The sequence below is a fragment of the Petromyzon marinus genome, chromosome 36, assembly GCF_048934315.1.
Source record: "Petromyzon marinus isolate PM22_M1 ecotype Great Lakes invasive population chromosome 36, UKy_Petmar_22M1.pri1.0, whole genome shotgun sequence".
Classification (NCBI taxonomy): Eukaryota; Metazoa; Chordata; class Hyperoartia; order Petromyzontiformes; family Petromyzontidae; genus Petromyzon; species Petromyzon marinus.
In genome coordinates, this window is record NC_133702.1 from 12,107,639 (window position 1) to 12,129,312 (window position 21,674).

Here is a 21,674-nt window from a genome sequence, read left to right on the forward strand (position 1 = left end):
ATGCGTGACCTTTAACCAAGGTCAAAATAACCTTGACTGCTAAATTGTGACCGTGCAAATGTGAAGGGTGTTTCTTTTCATCTTCTTTCCAAAATAAAAAAGTAGACCGGTAGCTAAATAAATAAATAGACGGGTAGCTAAATAAATAAATAGGTTTCTTTCTAAACTCGCTCCCCGTCCGTCTAATTTAAGGTTGAAAGTTGGGAACAGTTGAGCAAAAATATGAAGAAAGATTGGGGTAACTTGGTGGGAATAAATTGAGTATTTGGTGGCCATCGGGGGTGGGGGGGGGGAGGGACGTGGGGGGAGGGGGGTTGAAGGGGGGGCGTTGAGGAGGGGGTGGGGCGTTGAGGGGGGGGGGCGTTGTGGGGGGGACTTTTCAGATGCCAATAAAGAACTTCAATGACGTCACCGCGGCCTCCGAGGGATGTGTCCGTGCGCGCCAGCGCGAATTTCACGTTTTGAATGGGGCCGATGGGTTGTGGTGGTGCCGGTGGTGGCTGTGATGGAGGTATTGGTGATGGCTGTGGTGGTATCGGTGATGATGATGATGTTGGTGATTGGTGTCTGTCAAAGACATGAACCACATCACACCAATCATGAAGCACACGTCAACCACACACAGCCACAACAACCACACACCAACCACCCCAACCACTACACCAACCACAATAACCACACACCAACCACACCAACCATAATAACCACACACCAACCACCCCAACCACACACCAGCCACAACAACCACACACCAACCACCCCAACCACTACACCAACCACAATAACCACACACTAACCACACCAACCACACACCAGCCACAACAACCACCAACCGCACCAACCACAATAACCACACACCAGCCACACCAACCACACACCAGCCACAACAACCATACACCAACCACAACAACCACACACCAACCACACCAACCACAACAACCACACACCAACCACACCAACCACAACAAACACACCAACCACACCAACCACAACAACCACACACCAACCACACCAACCACACACCAGCCACACCAACCACACACCAGCCACAACAACCATACACCAACCACAACAACCACACACCAACCACACCAACCACAATAACCACACACCAGCCACACCAACCACAACAACCACACACCAACCACACCAACCACACACCAGCCACACCAACCACATTAACCAAGCACCAGCCACACACCAGGCACCAGACGCACGTAGGAGGGAGGGAGAGGGGGAAGAGATTGCGTAGCGCGCAGAAGGACACGGGGAGCAAAGGGAAGAGCGGACGGGGTCACGGGAGAGACACCGAGAGAATGAGAGAGAAGGGGGGCGAGGGGGGGGGTGGAATTGAACGCAGCCGTCGCTGCTGCTCCGCGTCAAGCGAAACGCGAGAGACGCAGCTCCCTAGCCCCCCCCCCTCTCCGTCTCTCCCTCGGCCCCGGAGCTCGCACAGTGAAGCATCGCTCTCCCTCTCTCCTCCCTCTCTTCTGCCCACATCCCACATCACCCCCCTCTCCCCCATCACCTCCAGTCACCCCCCCCCCCCACAACTCCACCACATCCTCCGCGCCGTCGATTCTGTCTCTGCGCGCGCTCTGCTCCGTGCGTTCCCGTGCGGGAGAGAGAGGGAGGGAGGGAGAGGGAGGGAGGGAGGGAGCTGAGAGAGGGAGGGAGGGAGCTGAGGTGGTGGGGGAGCGAGAGGAGGAGAAGGGGGAGGGAGAGAGAGAGAGGAGGGGGAGAGGTGGAGAAGGGGGGCGGAGAAGCGAGAGAGAGAGAGAGAGGACAGAGCGGGGGGAGCCTCACTTGCCAGCTCTTCTCGCACCATCCGACGTTCGCTCGCTGCCTCGTCCGAGCCGAGTAGTTGCTTGCGCGTGGCGTGTTGCTGGCGTCTGTCTGGGTGGGGGCTTTCTTTGCGTTGCTGATTTAAATTCGAAATCATCATCTCGACTCCGCCGGTCGATCTTTCGTTTCCGTGGTGGTGGCGGCTCGCTTTTCTCTCCCCACCACCACCACCCTCACCACCCCCTCTTCGCTCGTCTCGTCAAAACCATCCTTCCTTTTGCTGGCCATTGTCCGCGGCACAATAGCGAGGGACACAGATAGCGGAGGGATCGGTGTGACTGATTGATTAATCAGAGGAAGAGGGGAAGGAGGAGAAGGAGGGAGGGAGGGAGGGGTGAACGCGGATGGAAGGAATCCGCTAATCGCTGAAGGACGACGCTCCGAGCACGGAGCAGGCTTGCGGAGAGAGAGAGAGAGAGCGAGCGAGGGGACAGGGAGACGCAGAGACTGAGAGACAGAGACAGACAGCATCGACATCGCGACCCGACCCCGGACGGTCGCATCCGATCCCTCTCGTGTATAGACTCCAAGCCGGAGTCGAACTTTGAAGGTTCTGAAGAGCGGAGCTCCTCGGCCGTCTCTGCGACGTCAGCACGCGGCTCCTGAGCCATGCGGCGGCTGGGCTGTGCTCACGGGCGGGTCCCTGGCTCGGGAACTGGAGCGGGACGCGGGCCGGTCCGGAGCGGGGGCTGTCTCCTGTCCACGGCCGCGGTCCTCTGCCTCCTCGCGGGCGTCTTCTGCACTCCAGCCGGTACGAGAATCACGCTCGCCCACTCACTCACCCACCCACTCACTCACCTGTTTACCCATTCACCCACTCACTCACTCGCCTAATGATTCACTCACCCTTCTGACCCGCCTACTGACCCACTCACTCACCTACTGACCCACTCACTCACCTACTGACCCACTCACTCACCTACTGACCCACTCACTCACCTACTGACCCACTCACCTACTGACCCACTTACTGACCCACTCACTCACCTACTGACCCAATCACCTACTGACCCACTTACTGGCCCGCTCACTCACCTACTGCCTCGCCTACTGACCCACTCTCTCACCTACTTACCTGCTCACTCACCAACTCATTTACTGTACTGCTCACCGCCTCGCTCCTTTCCCAAGCAATCCACTCACTTTCTCTCACCTATCCACTCACTCACCAACCTCTATAATCGCTCACCAACCACTTCACTCGCACACTCACCTGTACGCCAGCTCGCTGCATCCTCCCATCCCACCGCTCGCTCGCTCACCGATTCGCTCACCAACTCACTTCCACTCACCCATCTACTCACTCACCGACCTATATGCACCGAGAAACCCATCCACGCGCTCACTCACTCCTTCGCCCCTCCACTCACACGACTCTCTCTCTCTCTCACCAATGCACTCGCTCGCTCACCCACCCATCCCGCCCGCGATACCAGCGCTCGCGTCCCGAGAACGAGTGAGCAGAGGGGAAACCCGGCACTGATGTCGCTGGTGGTTGTTGTGGTGGTGGTGATTGTTGTGGTGGTTGTGGTGGTGGTTGTGGTGATTGTTGTGGTGGTGGTGGTTGTGGTGTATTTTCCGGGATCACGATACGCCAGACCCCCCACCCCATTCATCCCTTCCATCGGGATCCCCCGATGTGGTCCAACGGGGGGGGGAGATGGGGGAGCAGCGACTTGGGTTTCATCCTGCCTCGTGCACGGCGCGCGTGAGTGAGCCGGTTGGGTGAGTGCGCGAGTGAGTGCTTTTGGTGAGTGAGATGGTGGGTGAGTGGGTCGATGGGCGAGTGGGAGGCTTGATGAGTGATCGAGCTGGCGAATTAGCGAGCGAGTGGAGTGGTTGGTGAGTGAGTGGACGGGTTGGTGAGTGAGTGGACGAGTTGGTGAGCGAGTGGAGTGGTTGGTGAGCGAGTGGAGTGGTTGGTGAGCGAGTGGACGGGTTGGTGAGCGAGTGGACGGGTTGGTGAGTGAGTGGACGGATTGGTGAGCGAGTGGAGTGGTTGGTGAGCGAGTGGAGTGGTTGGTGAGCGAGTGGACGGGTTGGTGAGCGAGTGGACGGGTTGGTGAGTGAGTGGACGGATTGGTGAGCGAGTGGAGTGGTTGGCGAGCGAGTGGACGAGTTAGTGAGCGAGTGGACGGGTTGGCGAGTGAGTGGAGTGGTTGGTGAGCGAGTGGACGGGTTGGTGAGCGAGTGGAGTGGTTGGTCAGCGATTGGACGGGTTGGTGAGCGAGTGGAGTGGTTGGCGAGCGAGTGGACGAGTTGGTGAGCGAGTGGACGAGTTGGTGAGCGAGTGGAGTGGTTGGCGAGCGAGTGGACGAGTTAGTGAGCGAGTGGACGGGTTGGCGAGTGAGTGGAGTGGTTGGTGAGCGAGTGGACGAGTTGGTGAGCGAGTGGAGTGGTTGGTGAGCGATTGGACGGGTTGGTGAGCGAGTGGAGTGTTTGGTGAGCGAGTGGACGGGTTGGCGAGTGAGTGGAGTGGTTGGTGAGTGAGTGGACGAGTTGGTGAGCGAGTGGACGGGTTGGTGAGCGAGTGGAGTGGTTGGTGAGCGATTGGACGGGTTGGTGAGCGAGTGGAGTGTTTGGTGAGCGAGTGGAGTGGTTGGCGAGTGAGTGGAGTGGTTGGTGAGCGAGTGGACGGGTTGGCGAGTGAGTGGAGTGGTTGGCGAGTGAGTGGAGTGGTTGGTGAGCGAGTGGACGAGTTGGCGAGTGAGTGGAGTGGTTGGTGAGCGAGTGGACGGGTTGGTGAGCGAGTGGAGTGGTTGGTGAGCGAGTGGACGAGTTGGCGAGTGAGTGGAGTGGTTGGTGAGCGAGTGGACGGGTTGGTGAGCGAGTGGACGGGTTGGTGAGCGAGTGGACGGGTTGGCGAGTGAGTGGAGTGGTTGGTGAGTGAGTGGAGTGGTTGGTGAGTGGAGTGGTTGGCGAGCGAGTGGACGGGTTGGCGAGCGAGTGAGTGTTCGCGTCGCAGTAGACAGCGAGCGAAGGCGCTTTGATCGCCCCGCTCTGCCCGAGCCCTCTCTCTCTCTCCCTCCACCGGCGCGGCGGCTCCTCCTCTTCCCAGCGCTTCTTCGAGCGGCGATCTCTCTTCCTTCGCGACCTCTCTTCTCGAATCTCTGACGAGGCTGGCGACTCGCTGCTTCCCCCAGCGCGCAGGGGGAAGCAGCGGTCTGACGCTGCTGGAGCGTGGCTCTGCGAGTCGCCTCGCTTGCACTGTCGGGAGGAGAGTCCGGTCGGGGTGAATGGACGCGCAGCTGCATTAACCGGGGCGGGCGCTGGAAAAATTCGAACCGCGGCGCTCTCGCTCGAAACCCCGTCACCGCCCCCAGACCTGCATCGTTGATCTGCTGCTTGACTCCCTCCTGAACACGCGGCTCGAGACTGAGCGAGGACACCCGCGCTATTCTCTCGTTCTCCTATCAATACCAACCACACCCCCCTCCATCCTCGCCACTCATCATCAACAACAACAACAATAGTCGTCATCGCATTCATCGCCGCGATCAATCTGCCACGTCACCGGTTATTTGGCGGAACCCTCACAGTCATATCCGCGCTCAAGTCAAGACACGTGTCTGCCCTCCTTGGCGATGACGGCCGCGACAGTGCTGTTTGTTGCTCGCCGCTTGACACGTGATTTGGGCTTGCGTTGAGCAATTCGTTTGTTAGTATATATATGTTAATAAATCATCCAGATCCACCGCCACCATCAATAATCGCGGTCATCAGCAGCAGCCTCGCGGCCGGCAACCCGCAACGTCTCCCTTCACCCATAGCGACACTCCGCCGTTATTGCGAGGACGATGATGAGGATGAGGAGGAGGAGGATGATGAGGAGGATGAGGAAGGAGGATGAGGAGGAGGATGAGGAGGAGGATGATGAGGATGAGGAGGACGATGATGATGAGGATGATGATGAGGAGGAGGATGATGATGATGATAATGAGGATGAGGAGGAGGACGATGATGATGATGAGGATGAGGAGGAGGACGATGAGGATGAGGAGGAGGACGATGAGGATGAGGACGATGATGATGAGGATGATGAGGAGGAGGACGATGAGGATGAGGACGATGATGATGAGGATGAGGAGGATGATGAGGATGAGGAGGAGGACGATGAAGATGAGGAGGATGATGAGGAGGATTATGAGGATGAGGAGGAGGACGATGAAGATGAGGAGGAGGACGATGATGATGAGGATGAGATGGCGTTGTGTTCCGTCGTCACGCGAGCGTGGACGTGGGGGTAGCGGGGGGGGGGGGGGTTGTTAGGGGGCGAGATCAGTGAAAGAGCGCCCGGCGCAATTGCTGAAGTGTGGAAAGGGGCCGATAGAGGAAGCCAGAGAGCACGCAGAGAGAGCACAGAGAGAGTACAGAGAGAGAGCACAGAGAGAGTACAGAGAGAGTACAGAGAGAGAGTAAAGAGAGAGCACAGAGAGAGTACAGAGAGAGTGCAGAGAGAGTACAGAGAACACAGAGGGAGTACAGAGAGAGCACAGAGAGAGCACAGAGAGAGAGTACAGAGAGAGTACAGAGAGAGTACAGAGAGAGTACAGAGAGAGTACAGAGAGAGTACAGAGAGTACAGAGAGAGTACAGAGAGATAGTACAGAGAGAGTACAGAGAGAGTACAGAGAGAGAGTACAGAGAGTACAGAGAGAGTACAGAGAGAGTACAGAGAGAGTACAGAGAGTACAGAGAGCACAGAGAGAGTACAGAGAGAGTACAGAGAGAGTACAGAGAGAGAACAGACAGAGCAGAGAGAGAGTACAGAGAGAGTACAGAGAGAGTACAGAGAGAGTACAGAGAGAGCACAGAGAGTACAGAGAGAGTACAGAGAGAGTACAGATTACAGAGAGAGAGTACAGAGAGAGTACAGAGAGAGTATAGAGAGAGTACAGAGAGAGTACAGAGAGAGCACAGATAGAGTCAGAGTACAGAGAGAGTACAGAGAGAGCAAAGAGAGAGTACAGAGAGAGCACAGAGAGAGTACAGAGAGAGCACAGAGAGAGAACAGAGAGAGAGCACAGAGAGAGCACAGAGAGAGTACAGAGAGAGAGTACAGAGAATACAGAGAGAGTACAGAGAGAGCACAGAGAGAGCACAGAGAGAGTACAGAGAGTACAGAGAGAGTAGAGAGAGTACAGAGAGAGTACAGAGAGAGTACAGAGAGAGAAAAGACAGAGCAGAGAGAGAGTACAGAGAGAGTACAGAGAGAGAGTACAGAGAGAGTACAGAGAGAGCACAGAGAGTACAGAGAGAGTACAGAGAGAGTACAGGGAGAGTACAGAGTACAGAGAGAGTACAGTGAGAGTACAGAGAGAGTACAGAGAGAGTACAGAGATAGACTACAGAGAGAGTACAGAGAGAGAACAGACAGAGCAGAGAGAGAGTACAGAGAGAGTACAGAGAGAGTACAGAGAGAGAACAGACAGAGCAGAGAGAGAGTACAGAGAGAGTACAGAGAGAGTACAGAGTACAGAGAGAGTACAGACAGAGTACAGAGAGAGTACAGAGAGAGCACAGAGAGAGTACAGAGAGAGTACAGAGAGAGTACAGAGAGAGTACAGAGAGAGCAGAGAGAGAGTACAGAGAGAGTACAGAGAGAGCACAGAGAGTACAGAGAGAGTACAGAGAGAGTACAGAGAGAGCACAGAGAGTACAGAGAGAGTACAGAGAGAGTACAGAGAGAGCACAGAGAGTACAGAGAGAGTACAGAGAGAGTACAGAGAGAGCACAGAGAGTACAGAGAGAGTACAGAGAGTACAGAGAGAGTACAGAGAGAGTACAGAGAGATCACAGAGAGTACAGAGAGAGTACAGAGAGAGTACAGAGAGAGCAGAGAGAGAGTACAGAGAGAGTACAGAGAGAGTACAGAGAGATCACAGAGAGTACAGAGAGCGTACAGAGAGAGTACAGAGAGAGTACAGAGAGAGCACAGAGTGTACAGAGAGAGTACAGAGAGTACAGAGAGAGTACAGAGAGAGTACAGAGAGAGTACAGAGAGTACAGAGAGAGTACAGAGAGAGTACAGAGAGAGCACAGAGAGTACAGAGAGAGTACAGAGAGAGCACAGAGAGAGTACAGAGAGAGTATAGAGAGAGTACAGAGAGAGCACAGAGAGTACAGAGAGAGTACAGAGAGAGTACAGAGAGTACAGAGAGAGTACAGAGAGAGTACAGAGAGAGCACAGAGAGCACAGAGAGAGTACAGAGAGAGTATAGAGAGAGTACAGAGAGAGCACAGAGAGTACAGAGAGAGTACAGAGAGAGTACAGAGAGAGTACAGAGAGAGAGTACAGAGAGAGTACAGAGAGAGTACAGAGAGAGAGTACAGAGAGAGTACAGAGAGAGTACAGAGAGAGTACAGAGTACAGAGAGAGTACAGAGAGAGCACAGAGAGTACAGAGAGAGTACAGAGAGAGTACAGAGAGAGCACAGAGAGTACAGAGAGAGTACAGAGAGTACAGAGAGAGTACAGAGAGAGTACAGAGAGATCACAGAGAGTACAGAGAGAGTACAGAGAGAGTACAGAGAGAGCAGAGAGAGAGTACAGAGAGAGTACAGAGAGAGTACAGAGAGATCACAGAGAGTACAGAGAGAGTACAGAGAGAGTACAGAGAGAGTACAGAGAGAGCACAGAGTGTACAGAGAGAGTACAGAGAGAGTACAGAGAGAGTACAGAGAGAGTACAGAGAGAGTACAGAGAGTACAGAGAGAGTACAGAGAGAGTACAGAGAGAGCACAGAGAGTACAGAGAGAGTACAGAGAGAGCACAGAGAGAGTACAGAGAGAGTATAGAGAGAGTACAGAGAGAGCACAGAGAGTACAGAGAGAGTACAGAGAGAGTACAGAGAGAGTACAGAGAGTACAGAGAGAGTACAGAGAGAGTACAGAGAGAGCACAGAGAGCACAGAGAGAGTACAGAGAGAGTATAGAGAGAGTACAGAGAGAGCACAGAGAGTACAGAGAGAGTACAGAGAGAGTACAGAGAGAGTACAGAGAGTACAGAGAGAGTACAGAGAGAGTACAGAGAGAGAGTACAGAGAGAGTACAGAGAGAGTACAGAGAGAGTACAGAGAGAGAGTACAGAGAGAGTACAGAGAGAGTACAGAGAGAGAGTACAGAGAGAGTACAGAGAGAGTACAGAGAGAGTACAGAGTACAGAGAGAGTACAGAGAGAGCACGCAGAGCACGCTGGGCAGGAGTGGGAGCTGATAAGCGCAGCGGCCCGCGTCTAAGAGAGGGAGAGGGGGTGCCGTGTGCCCGTGAGTGTACGTGTGAGTGTGTGTACGTGTGTGTGAGTGTGTGTGTACGTGTGAGTGTGTCTGTACCTGTGAGTGTGTGTGTGCGTGTGAGTGTGTGTACGTGTGAGTGTGTGTGTACGTGTGAGTGTGTGTGTACGTGTGAGTGTGTGTACGTGTGAGTGTGTGTGTACGTGTGAGTGTGTGTACGTGTGTGAGTGTGTGTACGTGTGAGTGTGTGTGTACGTGTGAGTGTGTGTGTACGTGTGAGTGTGTGTGCGTGTGTGTGTACGTGTGAGTGTATGTGTACGTGTGAGTGTATGTGTACGTGTGCGTGTGTGTGCGTGTGTGTGTACGTGTGAGTGTGTGTGCGTGTGTGTGTACGTGTGAGTGTGTGTGAGTGTGTGTGTACGTGTGAGTGTGTGTGCGTGTTAGTGTGTGTGTACGTGTGAGTGTGTGTGCGTGTGAGTGTGTGTGTACGTGTGAGTGTGTGTGTACGTGTGAGTGTGTGTACGTGTGTGTACGTGTGAGTGTGTGTACGTGTGAGTGTGTGTGTACGTGTGAGTGTGTGTGTACGTGCGCGTGAGTATGTGTGAGTATGTGTGTGTATGTGCGCGTGAGTATGTGTGTGTATGTATGTGCGGGGAGACAAAGGCGGCATGGTGCTGGTCACTCACCCCCTCGTGTACGATTCCGGCCTTTATAGGCGCTCACTAACAGCACTTGCCCCTACAGTCTGTTAGGGCTATACGGGGAAAGTTTGTGTTTTTTTTGTATGTGAAGGCATGAATGGGGAGCGGTGGCGCATTGGTTAGCGCAAAGCGCTGCAAACTCAGCCACCCTAGTGACGAATATCTGAACCGATCGTGGGCCTCCTCCAGGTCGACTCAGCCTCAAATATATAGCCTGGTGCGATGTGTAAACATCGTCACTGGTGAGACAAAGGCGGCCGGTGGTGGAACTGGCTACCACCTCCTCGAGTGTCGTTCCGGCCTTCATAGGCGCCACTGGCTAACAGGACTTGCCCCAACAGTCTGTTGAGGCGACACGCGGGGTGCGTCGACACTCTCCTGCCGAGGTCTCTTAACGCCGAGAGAATGCGGCAACTCTCGATTATCCACGGGCGGATTATCCGGATTGCGAGTTTCCTTATTTCATTATTCATCAAGGAGAGCCACGCTGCGTCGTTTGACTCTTCCCCCCTACCCCCAACTCACGAGTTGTGTTTATTATTATTATTATCATCATGATACACGTGTGGGAGAAGACCTTAGCACCCGGAGAAAACCCCCAAGCATTGCACGAGGGTGCAACACTCTATCCCCCTTACAGATGGAAACGCACGGTGTGTGTAGGTGCGAGTGTAACCGTGTTGGAGTGTGTGTATGTACGAGTGTAACCGTGTTGGAGTGTGTGTATGTACGAGTGTAACCGTGTTGGAGTGTGTGTAGGTGAGAGTGTAACCGTGTTGGAGTGTGTGTATGTACGAGTGTAACCGTGTTGGAGTGTGTGTATGTACGAGTGTAACCGTGTTGGAGTGTGTGTAGGTGAGAGTGTAACCGTGTTGGAGTGTGTGTAGGTGAGAGTGTAACCGTGTTGGAGTGTGTGTATGTACGAGTGTAACCGTGTTGGAGTGTGTGTATGTACGAGTGTAACCGTGTTGGAGTGTGTGTATGTACGAGTGTAACCGTGTTGGAGTGTGTGTATGTACGAGTGTAACCGTGTTGGAGTGTGTGTAGGTGTGAGTGTAACCGTGTTGGAGTGTGTGTATGTACGAGTGTAACCGTGTTGGAGTGTGTGTAGGTGAGAGTGTAACCGTGTTGGAGTGTGTGTAGGTGAGAGTGTAACCGTATTGGAGTGTGTGTATGTACGAGTGTAACCGTGTTGGAGTGTGTGTATGTACGAGTGTAACCGTGTTGGAGTGTGTGTATGTACGAGTGTAACTGTGTTGGAGTGTGTGTATGTACGAGTGTAACCATGTTGGAGTGTGTGTATGTACGAGTGTAACCGTGTTGGAGTGTGTGTATGTACGAGTGTAACTGTGTTGAGTTTATGGCGCCATCGTTCTCCGTGCGGCCCGCAAGAGCGAGGAGCTGTCCCGTCAGCACCCCAGAGGAGCGGTGGCGCGGTGGTTGTCCCGCCGCGCCACGAATCCGCCCACCGCGAGTTCGATTCTCGCTCGTGGCCAACGATCGTGACGAATATTTGAAGCGGTCCCAGGCTTCTCTCACCCACTAAGTCGACTCAGCCTTAAAATCGAGAACCTTATGCCGTGTGTGAACGTCGTCACTGGGGAGACAAAGGCGACCGGGCGTGGTGCTGGCCTCCCACCCCCTCGTGTGCCGCTGTTTGTATTCGCTGCTATGAGTACAATGCCCCGCTGATCTCGTCAACGAGAGTAAACCATCATCGCGCAAACCTCCGCTCATCCTCACAGCGGCGTCTCTTGACTCACCATCGCACACAGACGACGGTGGAGGTCACCGCATCGCGCGGCGCTTTCAGACGCGCTTCTGTGGCCGTCTGGAACGCCTCTTCCCTCCGATATTAAGAAAGCCACTGGGAGTTCTGCACTTTAAAACTACGATTGAAAAGTAATTTCATTGAAACTGCCTGTTTTTTTGCGTTTAGTTATTTGTCTCACGTACGGTGCGAAAGAAGTTCAACGTTGCGAACACTGCGAGGCTGCTCAACGCGAGCACAACATCGCCGAACAATATCTCATTACTCCGGCCGCTCGCAGGCACCAAATGTAAAATTGTTTGAGCGTGGGCTTAGAACGGGAATAATGTTGCGGCTTGGCTAATTGGCGCTCATTAACGCGACGCACGCGCGTGATGAATACTCTCCGTGTGTGTGTGTGCAGCAGCAGTTCTAAGGATATTAGCCCCGTGCCGTGTATTGCAGTGCACTCGTACCATGTACACCTGCGTGTACCTGCGTGTACCTGCGTGTACTTGCGTGTGCCTGCGTGTGCCTGCGTGTACCTGCGTGTACCTGCGTGTACCTGCGTGTGCCTGCGTGTACCTGCGTGTGCCTGCGTGTGCCTGCGTGTACCTGCGTGCGCACAAGCGTGGGTTCGACTCGGCCACAAATGAGTACCTGGTGCGGTGTTGTGAACATCGCCACTGGGGATACAAAGGCGACCGGGCGAGGTGCTGGCCACCCACCCCCTCGTGTGCCGTGCCAGGCTTCACAGGTGCTGCTCGCTAACAGCACTTGCCCCAACAGTCTGTTAAGGCCGGGTGGTCTTTGTCTTTATTCGCTAACAGCACTTGCCCAACAGCCTGTTCGAGGCTGTACGGGGGACCTTTGTGTTTGGTGGCGCTGCGCTACGAATCCGGGCCACCCGAGCTCCATTGAACAACACGGTCAATAACAGTGGCGAATGATCGAACCGGACCCGGACCTCTGTGCCCTAGGTCGACTCAGCCTTAAAAATGAGTTCCTGGTGCAATCTCTAAACATCACCACTGGGGAGACAAAGGCGGACGGGCGTGGTGCTGGGCACTCACCCCCTCGTGTGTCACAGTGCCGGCCTTCATCGGTGATACTCGCTAACAGCACTTGCCCCAAAAGCCCGTTAAGGCTATACGGGGGAGCTTTGTCTTTGTCTGTGTGTGTATAAGTGTATTGTACTGCATTGACAAGAGGATCGTCATAATTTCCACGATCAATAAATGCAATAATCATCTTCATTGATGTCGTGATCGATATTGTAATGCTCCGCGATCATTATCATTACCAGTCAGCACCCATGATCAAAGCGTTCGGGATGCGCCCGATCTCACCAGACCTGGGAATAAGCTAAGCGGGGGTTGAGCCTGGACAATGCTCGGATGAGCGACTACCGTATACAGGCGCGACCCGAGTGGCCATGGTCAGATACCCGTCATGACCAGCGAGGCAAGGGTGGTGGTGGTGGGATGATGCGGGGGGGAAGGGGAGTTGAGACTCATCCAACAGTGGATAGATAATAACGGGCAGTGCACGTGCGGACATTCACGGAGTGTTTACACAGCACGCGTGTGTTGGCAGGGAGCGACTGAACACAAACAGAAAAACCCTCTAATCGATCTCACAGTAACTCAGCTCGCTGGCCCTTATACACACGATTGTTAATGGCGTGCCAGCTGAGGAATGGAACGCGGAAAAGGGAATCCATTCATGGGAGATGGAGCAATGACGTCAACCAATGTATTATTATAACCACCACCACCCTCCTTAATCCAAGAGATCATCACTGAGCTTCGAGACTCTCTTGTACAATCGGAATATTGATTTATTTTTCAGGAGGAATCCGATGAGCTACAAACCTCTTTATTTTGTACCCAGAGATGTCAGAGCAAGTTCACAGATGTCCAGTGGGGTCCTGCCAAGCTTTGGCAGTAGGGGGAGGTGTTGCTGCTGCTGCTGTTGCTTGATGTAATTACCAATTGTGCGCTGCGCGTGCGGGGTAATTTCTCAATGCGCGCCGGTCACTCCGCGTGCGTTTCAGTTTCATTTCATTTATTAGGTAGAGCCCTGTGAGCCACGCAGCTTTTGACTCGGGTGCAACCGCAACAAACAAAAACATGAACACGAAACATCTTACAGTGACTACAACGCAGCAGAGCAATCCAGGATAAAATCCAGGAAAAAAAATCCAGCGTATGGGGGTTTAGCATTTGGAATCAGCTCGTGTGCAGGGGTGCCCGTGAGATATTCATATTCCAGTAGACTCCGTTTAAGCCATCGGAGCAGCACAAGAAAGCGGGTCCCGCTGAGAATGGCGGCCAAGAACGTTGACACGGGAGGGCTGAGCCACTGTCTACGGAGTCCGCAGTGTCACGGAGTCAGGCACAAAATGCACACCAACCACTGCCCGCCCCCCACACAGACCTTCAGGCTACGCTTCCACCGCCCATATGAGAGACGCAGTGCCACCCGATGATGACAACCCTGCCAAGGCACGGCCTTTGCCCCCCCCCCCCTCCCTCTCTCAGTTGCCACAACATTGCTCCTTGGCCAGAAACTCCATAAACAGAACTTCCCCTTCTTCGCTCTCGTCAAACTGCCTCCCTAATGAACACATTGTCAGCGAACTCACCGATTCTGGTCTTCAGGCCTTCACATGCTGAGCACGCGCATGGACATATCCTAACTTCACCGCACGCCTTGTAGGTACTGAGTCTCTGAGCTGCAGTGATTGTCGAATAGATGTACTAATGTCGGATATGGCTGTTTCTCACAATTGCACGCAATCAAAAAATGTGAGGACTCAGGAGACACCAGGATGGGAGTGTCATTTGCGAGGGCAATAACTTGTCAACAGAATTACAAAAGCAAAACTGAATCAATTAAAGCAACGGTAATGTAACGAACAGAAATCGGTACGGGAACAACTCCTTCCTTCGAGAAATGGAACAGATTGCACAGGACGCAAATCGTGTTGAGGCTGATAGTAGCACAGTGACACGTTCATTTACAGAAGTAGTGCACAAAGATGTAGGGTGACGATTGTACTGAATGTGCGAACGGGCAACGATATATGTCAAAGGCAATCGCAAAGGGAAGTTTTCACACAACATTGGCGGTCACATGGGGAGACCTTCATCCAGCAGTGGATTGACCATGGCCCATGGCGATGATGAAATCAAGGGTGTAATTAGAAGGACGATGATTGTTATTTTGGGTCTCATATAATCCGGTAGCACCGTCGTTCCCGTGAGCTTAAGAGCCAATTACGAACCCAGCGAGCGCGTGCACACATCAGCGATCACGGACAACTCGGGGAACACGAGGAAATGAAAGTGCGCGAGAGTCTTGGGGAGAGAGAGCAAAGGGGAGATGGGGAGAGCAGTGGGGGGGCGTGGAGAGAGAGGGAGGGAGGCAGTTTCGTGTCTCAGAGGCAAGCGAGGGAGAGGCGAGGTGGAAATGGCGACAGAGCACGGGGCCACGTGTAACAAGCGCTCGGCCTTTGCGCTTTGCGCACGGAAAATCAATCAGCAGCAGCAGCAGGTGAAGAAGAAGAATAAGAGGACGAGGAACTGCGCTGTTGTTCCTCTCGGCTCAGGTGGCCACCGTTCATGTCAATTGACAGCAGCGGCGGTGCAGCCATAGACAACCTGCGGCCCCGTTTCGTCGTCGCTGGGACTCATCGGCACAGGGTAGCCACCGATGCTCACTGCCGCAAAGGCGTTTCGCGGAGTTCTGGATTCCGTCACGTGGGGTTCAGTAAATGGTTCGACTAATGGGATCGGAGCGGATCCTTTGCGGGCGAATCTCGTGGTTGCTCGCCTTAAGCGCTCAATTGGTAGGCAAAATGAGACGTGGGGGAGGGGGCGTGGGGGAGGGTGTGGGGCGTGGGGGGGGGGGTCCTCAGTGGTGTTTGCCGGATTGTTCCCGCGTGCTGTTCAGCACGAGGTCCGACGGTTTTGCTCTGCGTGCGGGGAGCTTCTTCGGAAAGCGAAGCCGTTCCCGAGTGTGAGTTCCCGAAGAAAGAAAGTTATTTAAAGAAAAAAAGTCACCACGCATGGATTCTGATTCGTGACGAATGACGAAACGTCTCAAGCTCGCGCGGTGAGGTGACGTCACGCCCCTGTGACGCGCGACGTCGCGATGTGACGTCACTCTTGAAGTCGTCATTGGAAAGGGGGAGGCAACAGAGCAAAATGGCCGCATTTCGAGCCTCGGTTTTTTTTCTCTCTCTCATCCGACGAATCGTGTCAATTCGTAGAATCGTGACAATTCGTAGAATCGTGACAATTCGTAGAATCGTGACAATTCGTAGAATCGTGACAATTCGTAGAATCGTGACAATTCGTAGAATCGTGACAATTCGTAGAATCGTGACAATTCGTCGAATTGAAGCAATTGGCGGGACCCCGGGGTCCCATCACTGCCCCGGGGTGGGAAAACCCGCGTAGCGACACGAGTCTCGCTACCTTACCGACAACTAGTGGTCAATCGATTGGCCTCGTCGAGAGCTACTCGGGGCACAAAGTTTCGTAAAAAGTTGAAAAATTACATAAACACGTTAAATTCACTACCTGGGGGGCGGCGGGGCTTGCCTTGTCAAAGAAGCTGAGGGTCGACGGCTGACCGGAAGGCGTCGCTGAGGATCGACGGCTGACCGGAGGGCGTCGCTGAGGATCGACGGCCGACCGGAAGGCGTCGCTGAGGATCGACGGCCGACCGGAGGGCGTCGTCGCCACGCGCGACTGCGGCGGACGCCCCCCGGGGCTCGCGTTTGGCCGGTGGGGTGGCGCCCATCGTGTTGATCGCCGCCTGCTGCTGGCGCTTGTTGGCGCGAGTCTGGGCGGGGGGCGCGTTGCTGTCGGGGTCACGAGTGGGCGGACTGAAACATAATAATTATTATTGACCTGATTGTTGCGGGACCCCGGGGTCCCACCAAATGATTTAATTGTGAGGTTGCGGTGGTGGAATGGGGGGGGGGGCGAGGGGGGGGTCAAAGGGGGAGGAGGAGGGGGGCAGTGGGGGGTGGTGGAGAGGTGAGATCCCACATCAGCGGTGTCCGTTCCGTCACTCAAGCCAGGTTGAGCAACTTCGTGCCTCGTTGATGTCAGTCGCCCCCGGGACAACAGCGGCGCGGGAGGCGGTCGCGCGTAGAACGCGCCACCGCCTCGCTATTCAAAGCAAGTCGCCTGGAAATCACTCCTCTGCATGTCGCCTCATTGTGTCGCTTCTTCATTGATTGATTTGACACTCAGCCAAACACCCAGCCAGACATCCAGCCAGCCAGAAACTCAGACATTCAGACAGACAGCCAGCCAGACACTCAAACGCTAAGACACTCAGACACCCAGCCAGCAAGCTAGACACTCAGACACCCAGCCAGCCAGACACTCAGACATCCAGATAGCCAGCCATACACTCAGACATTCAGACAGACACCCAGCCAGACACTCAGACATTCAGACAGACAGACAGCCAGACACTCAGACACCCAGCCAGACACTCAGACACCCAGCCAGCCAACCAGACACTCAGCCAGACACTCAGCCACCCAGACAGCCAACCAGATACCCAGACAAACACTCAGATACCCAGCCAGACACCCAGCCAGTCACTCAGACACCCAGCCAGACACCCAGCCAGACACTCAGACACCCAACCAGACACCCAGCCAGACACTCAGACACCCAGACAGCCAACCAGACACCCAGCGAGACACTCAGACACCCAGACAGCCAACCAGACACCCAGCCAGACACTCAGACACCCAGCCAGCCAACCAGACACCCAGCCAGACACTCAGGCACCCAGACAGCCAGCACAGCCCGGCAACCCCTTCTTCTCGAAGCAGCACCTCGTCTTATTCCACGTCATAATCATCATTACGACTGACTATAACTACGTTTTTTCATGGTTTTATTTGACCATGTAAGGCCCCACTGAGCTATGTAGCTATTTTTAGAAGCGACCTGTGCAGCACTAATGATAGCTCACCGAAGCGGCGTATGACCACCACGTGGCAATGTAGAGCAGTGGCCAAAATAATCTCAAAGCGCGATGTTCATTCTCAATGTGGAGGGAAAAAAACCCGGGAGGACCCAGAGAAAAATCCACGCGACCGCGGGGATAAGAGACACGCAAACCCCACATGTACAGCGGCGGGCATCGTCAGGGTCGGGATCGAACCCACGAACCTCCTGCAGACCAGGCGAGGTCGTTAACATCTCCTAGCCGCCATGGCCCCCGAAACGCCGACTCCTGCGGCTTTGACCAATCCGAGACGAGATTATCATCGCGCGGGGCATTTGATGACACCACCCGCTCGTCCGTGAACCTCTCGCGCGGACTGCTGCAGCCTCTCACGGTGCTGCTGCTGCTGCAACTGCTGTTGCAACTGCTGCTGCAACTGCTGCTGCAACTGCTGCTGCTGCAACTGCTGCTGCTGCAACTGCTGAAACTGCTGCAGTTGCTGCGTCCTTCGCGCTCTGCCCCTGCTCGCTGGGCTCTGCGTGAAGGATGCAGCTCGGGCGGGGAGGTGACTGGGGGGGGGGGGTCGAGAGGGTCTCGCTGTGTGTGCGTGGTGTGGTGTGTAGTGCGTGGTGTGTAGTGTGGTGTGGTGTGTTGTGTCTGTGGTGTGTTGTGTGGTGCGGTGTGTGGTGTGTGTGGGGTGGTGCGTGGTGTGGTGTGTGGTGCGGTGTGTGTGGTGTGGTGTGGTTCGTGGTGTGGTGTGTAGGGCGTGGTGTGGTGTGTGTGGTGTGTAGTGCGTGGTGTCTGTGGTGTGGTGTGGTGCGTGGTGTGGTGTGTGTGGGGTGTGTGGTGCGTGGTGTGTTGTGTGGTGTGGTGTGTGTGGGGTGTGTAGTGCGTGGTGTGTAGTGCGTGGTGTCTGTGGTGTGGTGTGTGTGGTGTGGGGTGTGGTGTGTTGCGTGGTGTGGTGTGTAGTGCGTGGTGTGGTATAGTACGTGGTGTGGTGCGTGGTGTGGTGCATGCTGTGGGGCGTGGCGTGGCGTGTGGTGTGATGCATGGTGTCCCTGGTGGGAGCGGTAGTGTCGTGGTTAGTGCGCTGCGCTACGAACCTGACAACACGAGTTCGATTCCCGCTCACGGTCAAACACCAATGACGATTATCTGAATCGGTCCTGGGCCTCGCCTAGGTCGACTCAGCCTCAATTGAGTATTCTATGCGGTGTGCAAACATCGCCACTGGGGAGACAAAGGCGGCCCGGCGTGGTGCTGGCCACCCACCCCCTCGTGTGCCGTGTCAGCCTTCACAGGTGCTACTCGCTAACAGCACTTGCTCCAACAGTCTGTGCAGGCTATACGGGGGATCTTTGTCTTTGGTGTCACAACCCGATCTCCACATTCTCCGCCACGGATTTCATCAGCCGGGCCAAGAAACGACGTTGCCGCACCCGGCACACCGCGTCCAGTATTCTCTATCCCCTGTGTCCCGTGGCTCCTCGTCACGTGCCACGTATCCATCCAGCGGCAAAATAAACCTCCGAGTCCGCCTCTCCGTGCAATGTTTGAGTCGTTACACACCGCGCGTGCCTGATGATCGCTAAACAGTAGCCCCGACAAATTATTGTCGAGTTGTACATCATTGGTTTTTTTTGGGGGGTAAATATTCGTACAATGTTACGGTTGCTGCTCTGTTCGTCAATCCACTGCTGGATGAGAGCCAACTCTCAGCAGGCATGGCAGGCGTTGGCGCCACTGAATCTTTACGCTGATTAATTCTGTCTCTCGGTATAAGTTGCAAGAAAATATAACACGAAGGAGAAGCCTAATACTTGCGAGTGCAGCTGGTGGACTAATGCTCAGTGCAGGCTTCGCATCTCATGAATGTGGTTGCAGTGTAGAGTGAACTCACCCAGCTCACTGTGTTGGCTGATTATCCCAATGGATAGGCGCGACTAACCGGGTGTCAGTCAGAGGGAGGCAGGGAGGGAGCTTGCGAGAATTATACTCAGACAAGCGGCATGACCCCGATGTCCGAATCCACTCTACGTGACTCTCTTTATCTCTATAAATGCGTTCGATCCCGACCCTGACGCCTGCTGCTGTATATTTGCGGTGTCTCTCTCTCCCCGTGGTCGCGTGGATTTTTTTGTATCGCGGTTCTCCGGTTTTTCCCCTCCACATGCAGAATTAACACCACGCGTTTCGAGTGTTTTACTGCTCTAAACGTCCACGTGGTGATACACTTCGCTGAGCTATCGTTCACGGCCAGGTCGCTTCTGAACAATAATTCTCTCGCTCACTGGGCCTTACCTGGTCAAAATAAACTAAATATTATAGTTAGTTTAAGATGAATAACTGTGCTTCACCTAGAGTACTAGTGCTGCATGGACAGGGTTGGGAGCGGGGTCATTAAGCTACCCGCCCCGTTGTTTCAACTGCCGCGACTGGAGATCGCACCGGCGACAACGACCGTGCAAGTCCAGGGCTCCCACCACAACCCACGGGCGAGCCGCAATGCGCCTCGCTGGTCCCTTCGAGGAGCGTGAACCATCACCACGTGATCTCCCGATGGCTGCTGCCATCTCACACAGACGACGGTGGCGGTCACCGCATCGCGTGGCGCTTTCAGACGCGCTTCTGCGGCCGTCTGGAACGCCTCTTCCTGCCGACATTAGGAAGCCTACTGGGAGCTGTGACACTTTTAAATGATGATCATCTAGAATAAATAATCAGGGGTGGGGAACCTTTTTTCCGCCAAGGGCCATTTGGACATTTACAACATCATTCGCGGGCCATACAAAATTATCAACTTAAAAATTAGCCTGTTATATTTGGTCAAACATTTAATTAACTCACCCCTAATGTAATGGCTGGACCTGCCAATTGATTTCGCGAGCCGTATACGGCCCGCGGGCCGGACGTTCCCCACCCCTGATTCTAGATTGACGAACTAATTTATTTAGAACTACTTTTTGTGTTGACTTTGTTATCTTTCCCCCGCACCTCCGATGAGCACGGTTGGCTACGTACGGTGAAAATAAATTCAACATACGTATATAGACTCACACAGAGACCCATAGACTCACACAGAGATCCATCGACTCACACAGAGACCCATAGACTCACACAGAGACCCATAGACTCACACAGAGACCCGTAGACTCACAAAGAGACCCGTAGACTCACACAGAGACCCATACACTCACACAGAGATATATTGACTCAAACAGAGACACATTGACTCACAGAGCCCCATAGATTCACACAGAGACTCATAGACTCACACAGAGACCCATAGACTCACACAGAGACCCATAGACTCACACAGAGACCCATAGACTCACACAGAGACCAATAGACTCACACAGAGTCCCATAGATTCACACAGAGACCCATAGACTCACACAGAGACCCATAGACTCACACAGAGACACATAGATTCACACAGAGACACATAGATTCACACAGAGACACATAGATTCACACAGAGACCCATAGACTCACACAGAAACTGCCTCGTGACGTCAATCACGTTGCACTGCGCCTCTTGAGCTGTCGAGGCGTTGTCTTTGTTACCGAAGTCGAAAAAACACACAAATCTCTCCTTCGTATTGTTGGTTTTCCGACCCCTGACCCTGGAGAAGAAGAACCAGGCACGCGAGGGGATGGGGGGAGTGGAGGGGGTGGAGGAGAGTGCAGAGAGAGGGGAGGGGTCTCCTTTGTTCAGGTAGACACAAACACTCCATCTTTGACCTTTGTTGAGTACGGAGACGCTTCCATGCTATTGTTAGACAACTTTGTTGATTGCGCCAAGATCGCTATCGCGTTGAGCTCTGCTGAATACACCGCGCGTCATCGCCACGTGATCCCTCGGTCGCTTTGCCGACGCCGCCGTGTGCCGTCTACCCCTCCCCTGGGTGTCTCCCCGGCAGTGTTCCCCACCCCCTGGGTGTCTCCCCGGCAGTGTTCCCCTGCCCCTGGGTGTCTCTCCGGCAGTGTTCCCCACCCCCTGGGTGTCTCCCCGGCAGTGTTCCCCTGCCCCTGGGTGTCTCTCCGGCAGTGTTCCCCTGCCCCTGGGTGTCTCTCCGGCAGTGTTCCCCACCCCCTGGGTGTCTCTCTCCGGCAGTGTTCCCCTGCCCCTGGGTGTCTCCCCGGCAGTGTTCCCCTCTCCC

At 54.4% G+C, this 21,674-nt stretch overlaps 1 protein-coding gene across 2 annotated transcripts in view; it reads left to right on the forward strand.

Moving 5' to 3' along the window:
- The first annotated feature begins 2,181 nt into the window (after positions 1–2,181).
- LOC116949266 (receptor-type tyrosine-protein phosphatase gamma-like) overlaps positions 2,182–21,674 on the forward strand; it is a 574,019-nt gene continuing 554,526 nt past the window's right edge. For both annotated transcript variants that reach the window (XM_032966362.2, XM_032966363.2), the window contains exon 1: positions 2,182–2,596. In XM_032966362.2, coding sequence (XP_032822253.1) covers positions 2,455–2,596 — 142 coding nt within the window. In that variant the 5' untranslated portion in view covers positions 2,182–2,454. The remainder of the gene's footprint in view (positions 2,597–21,674) is intronic.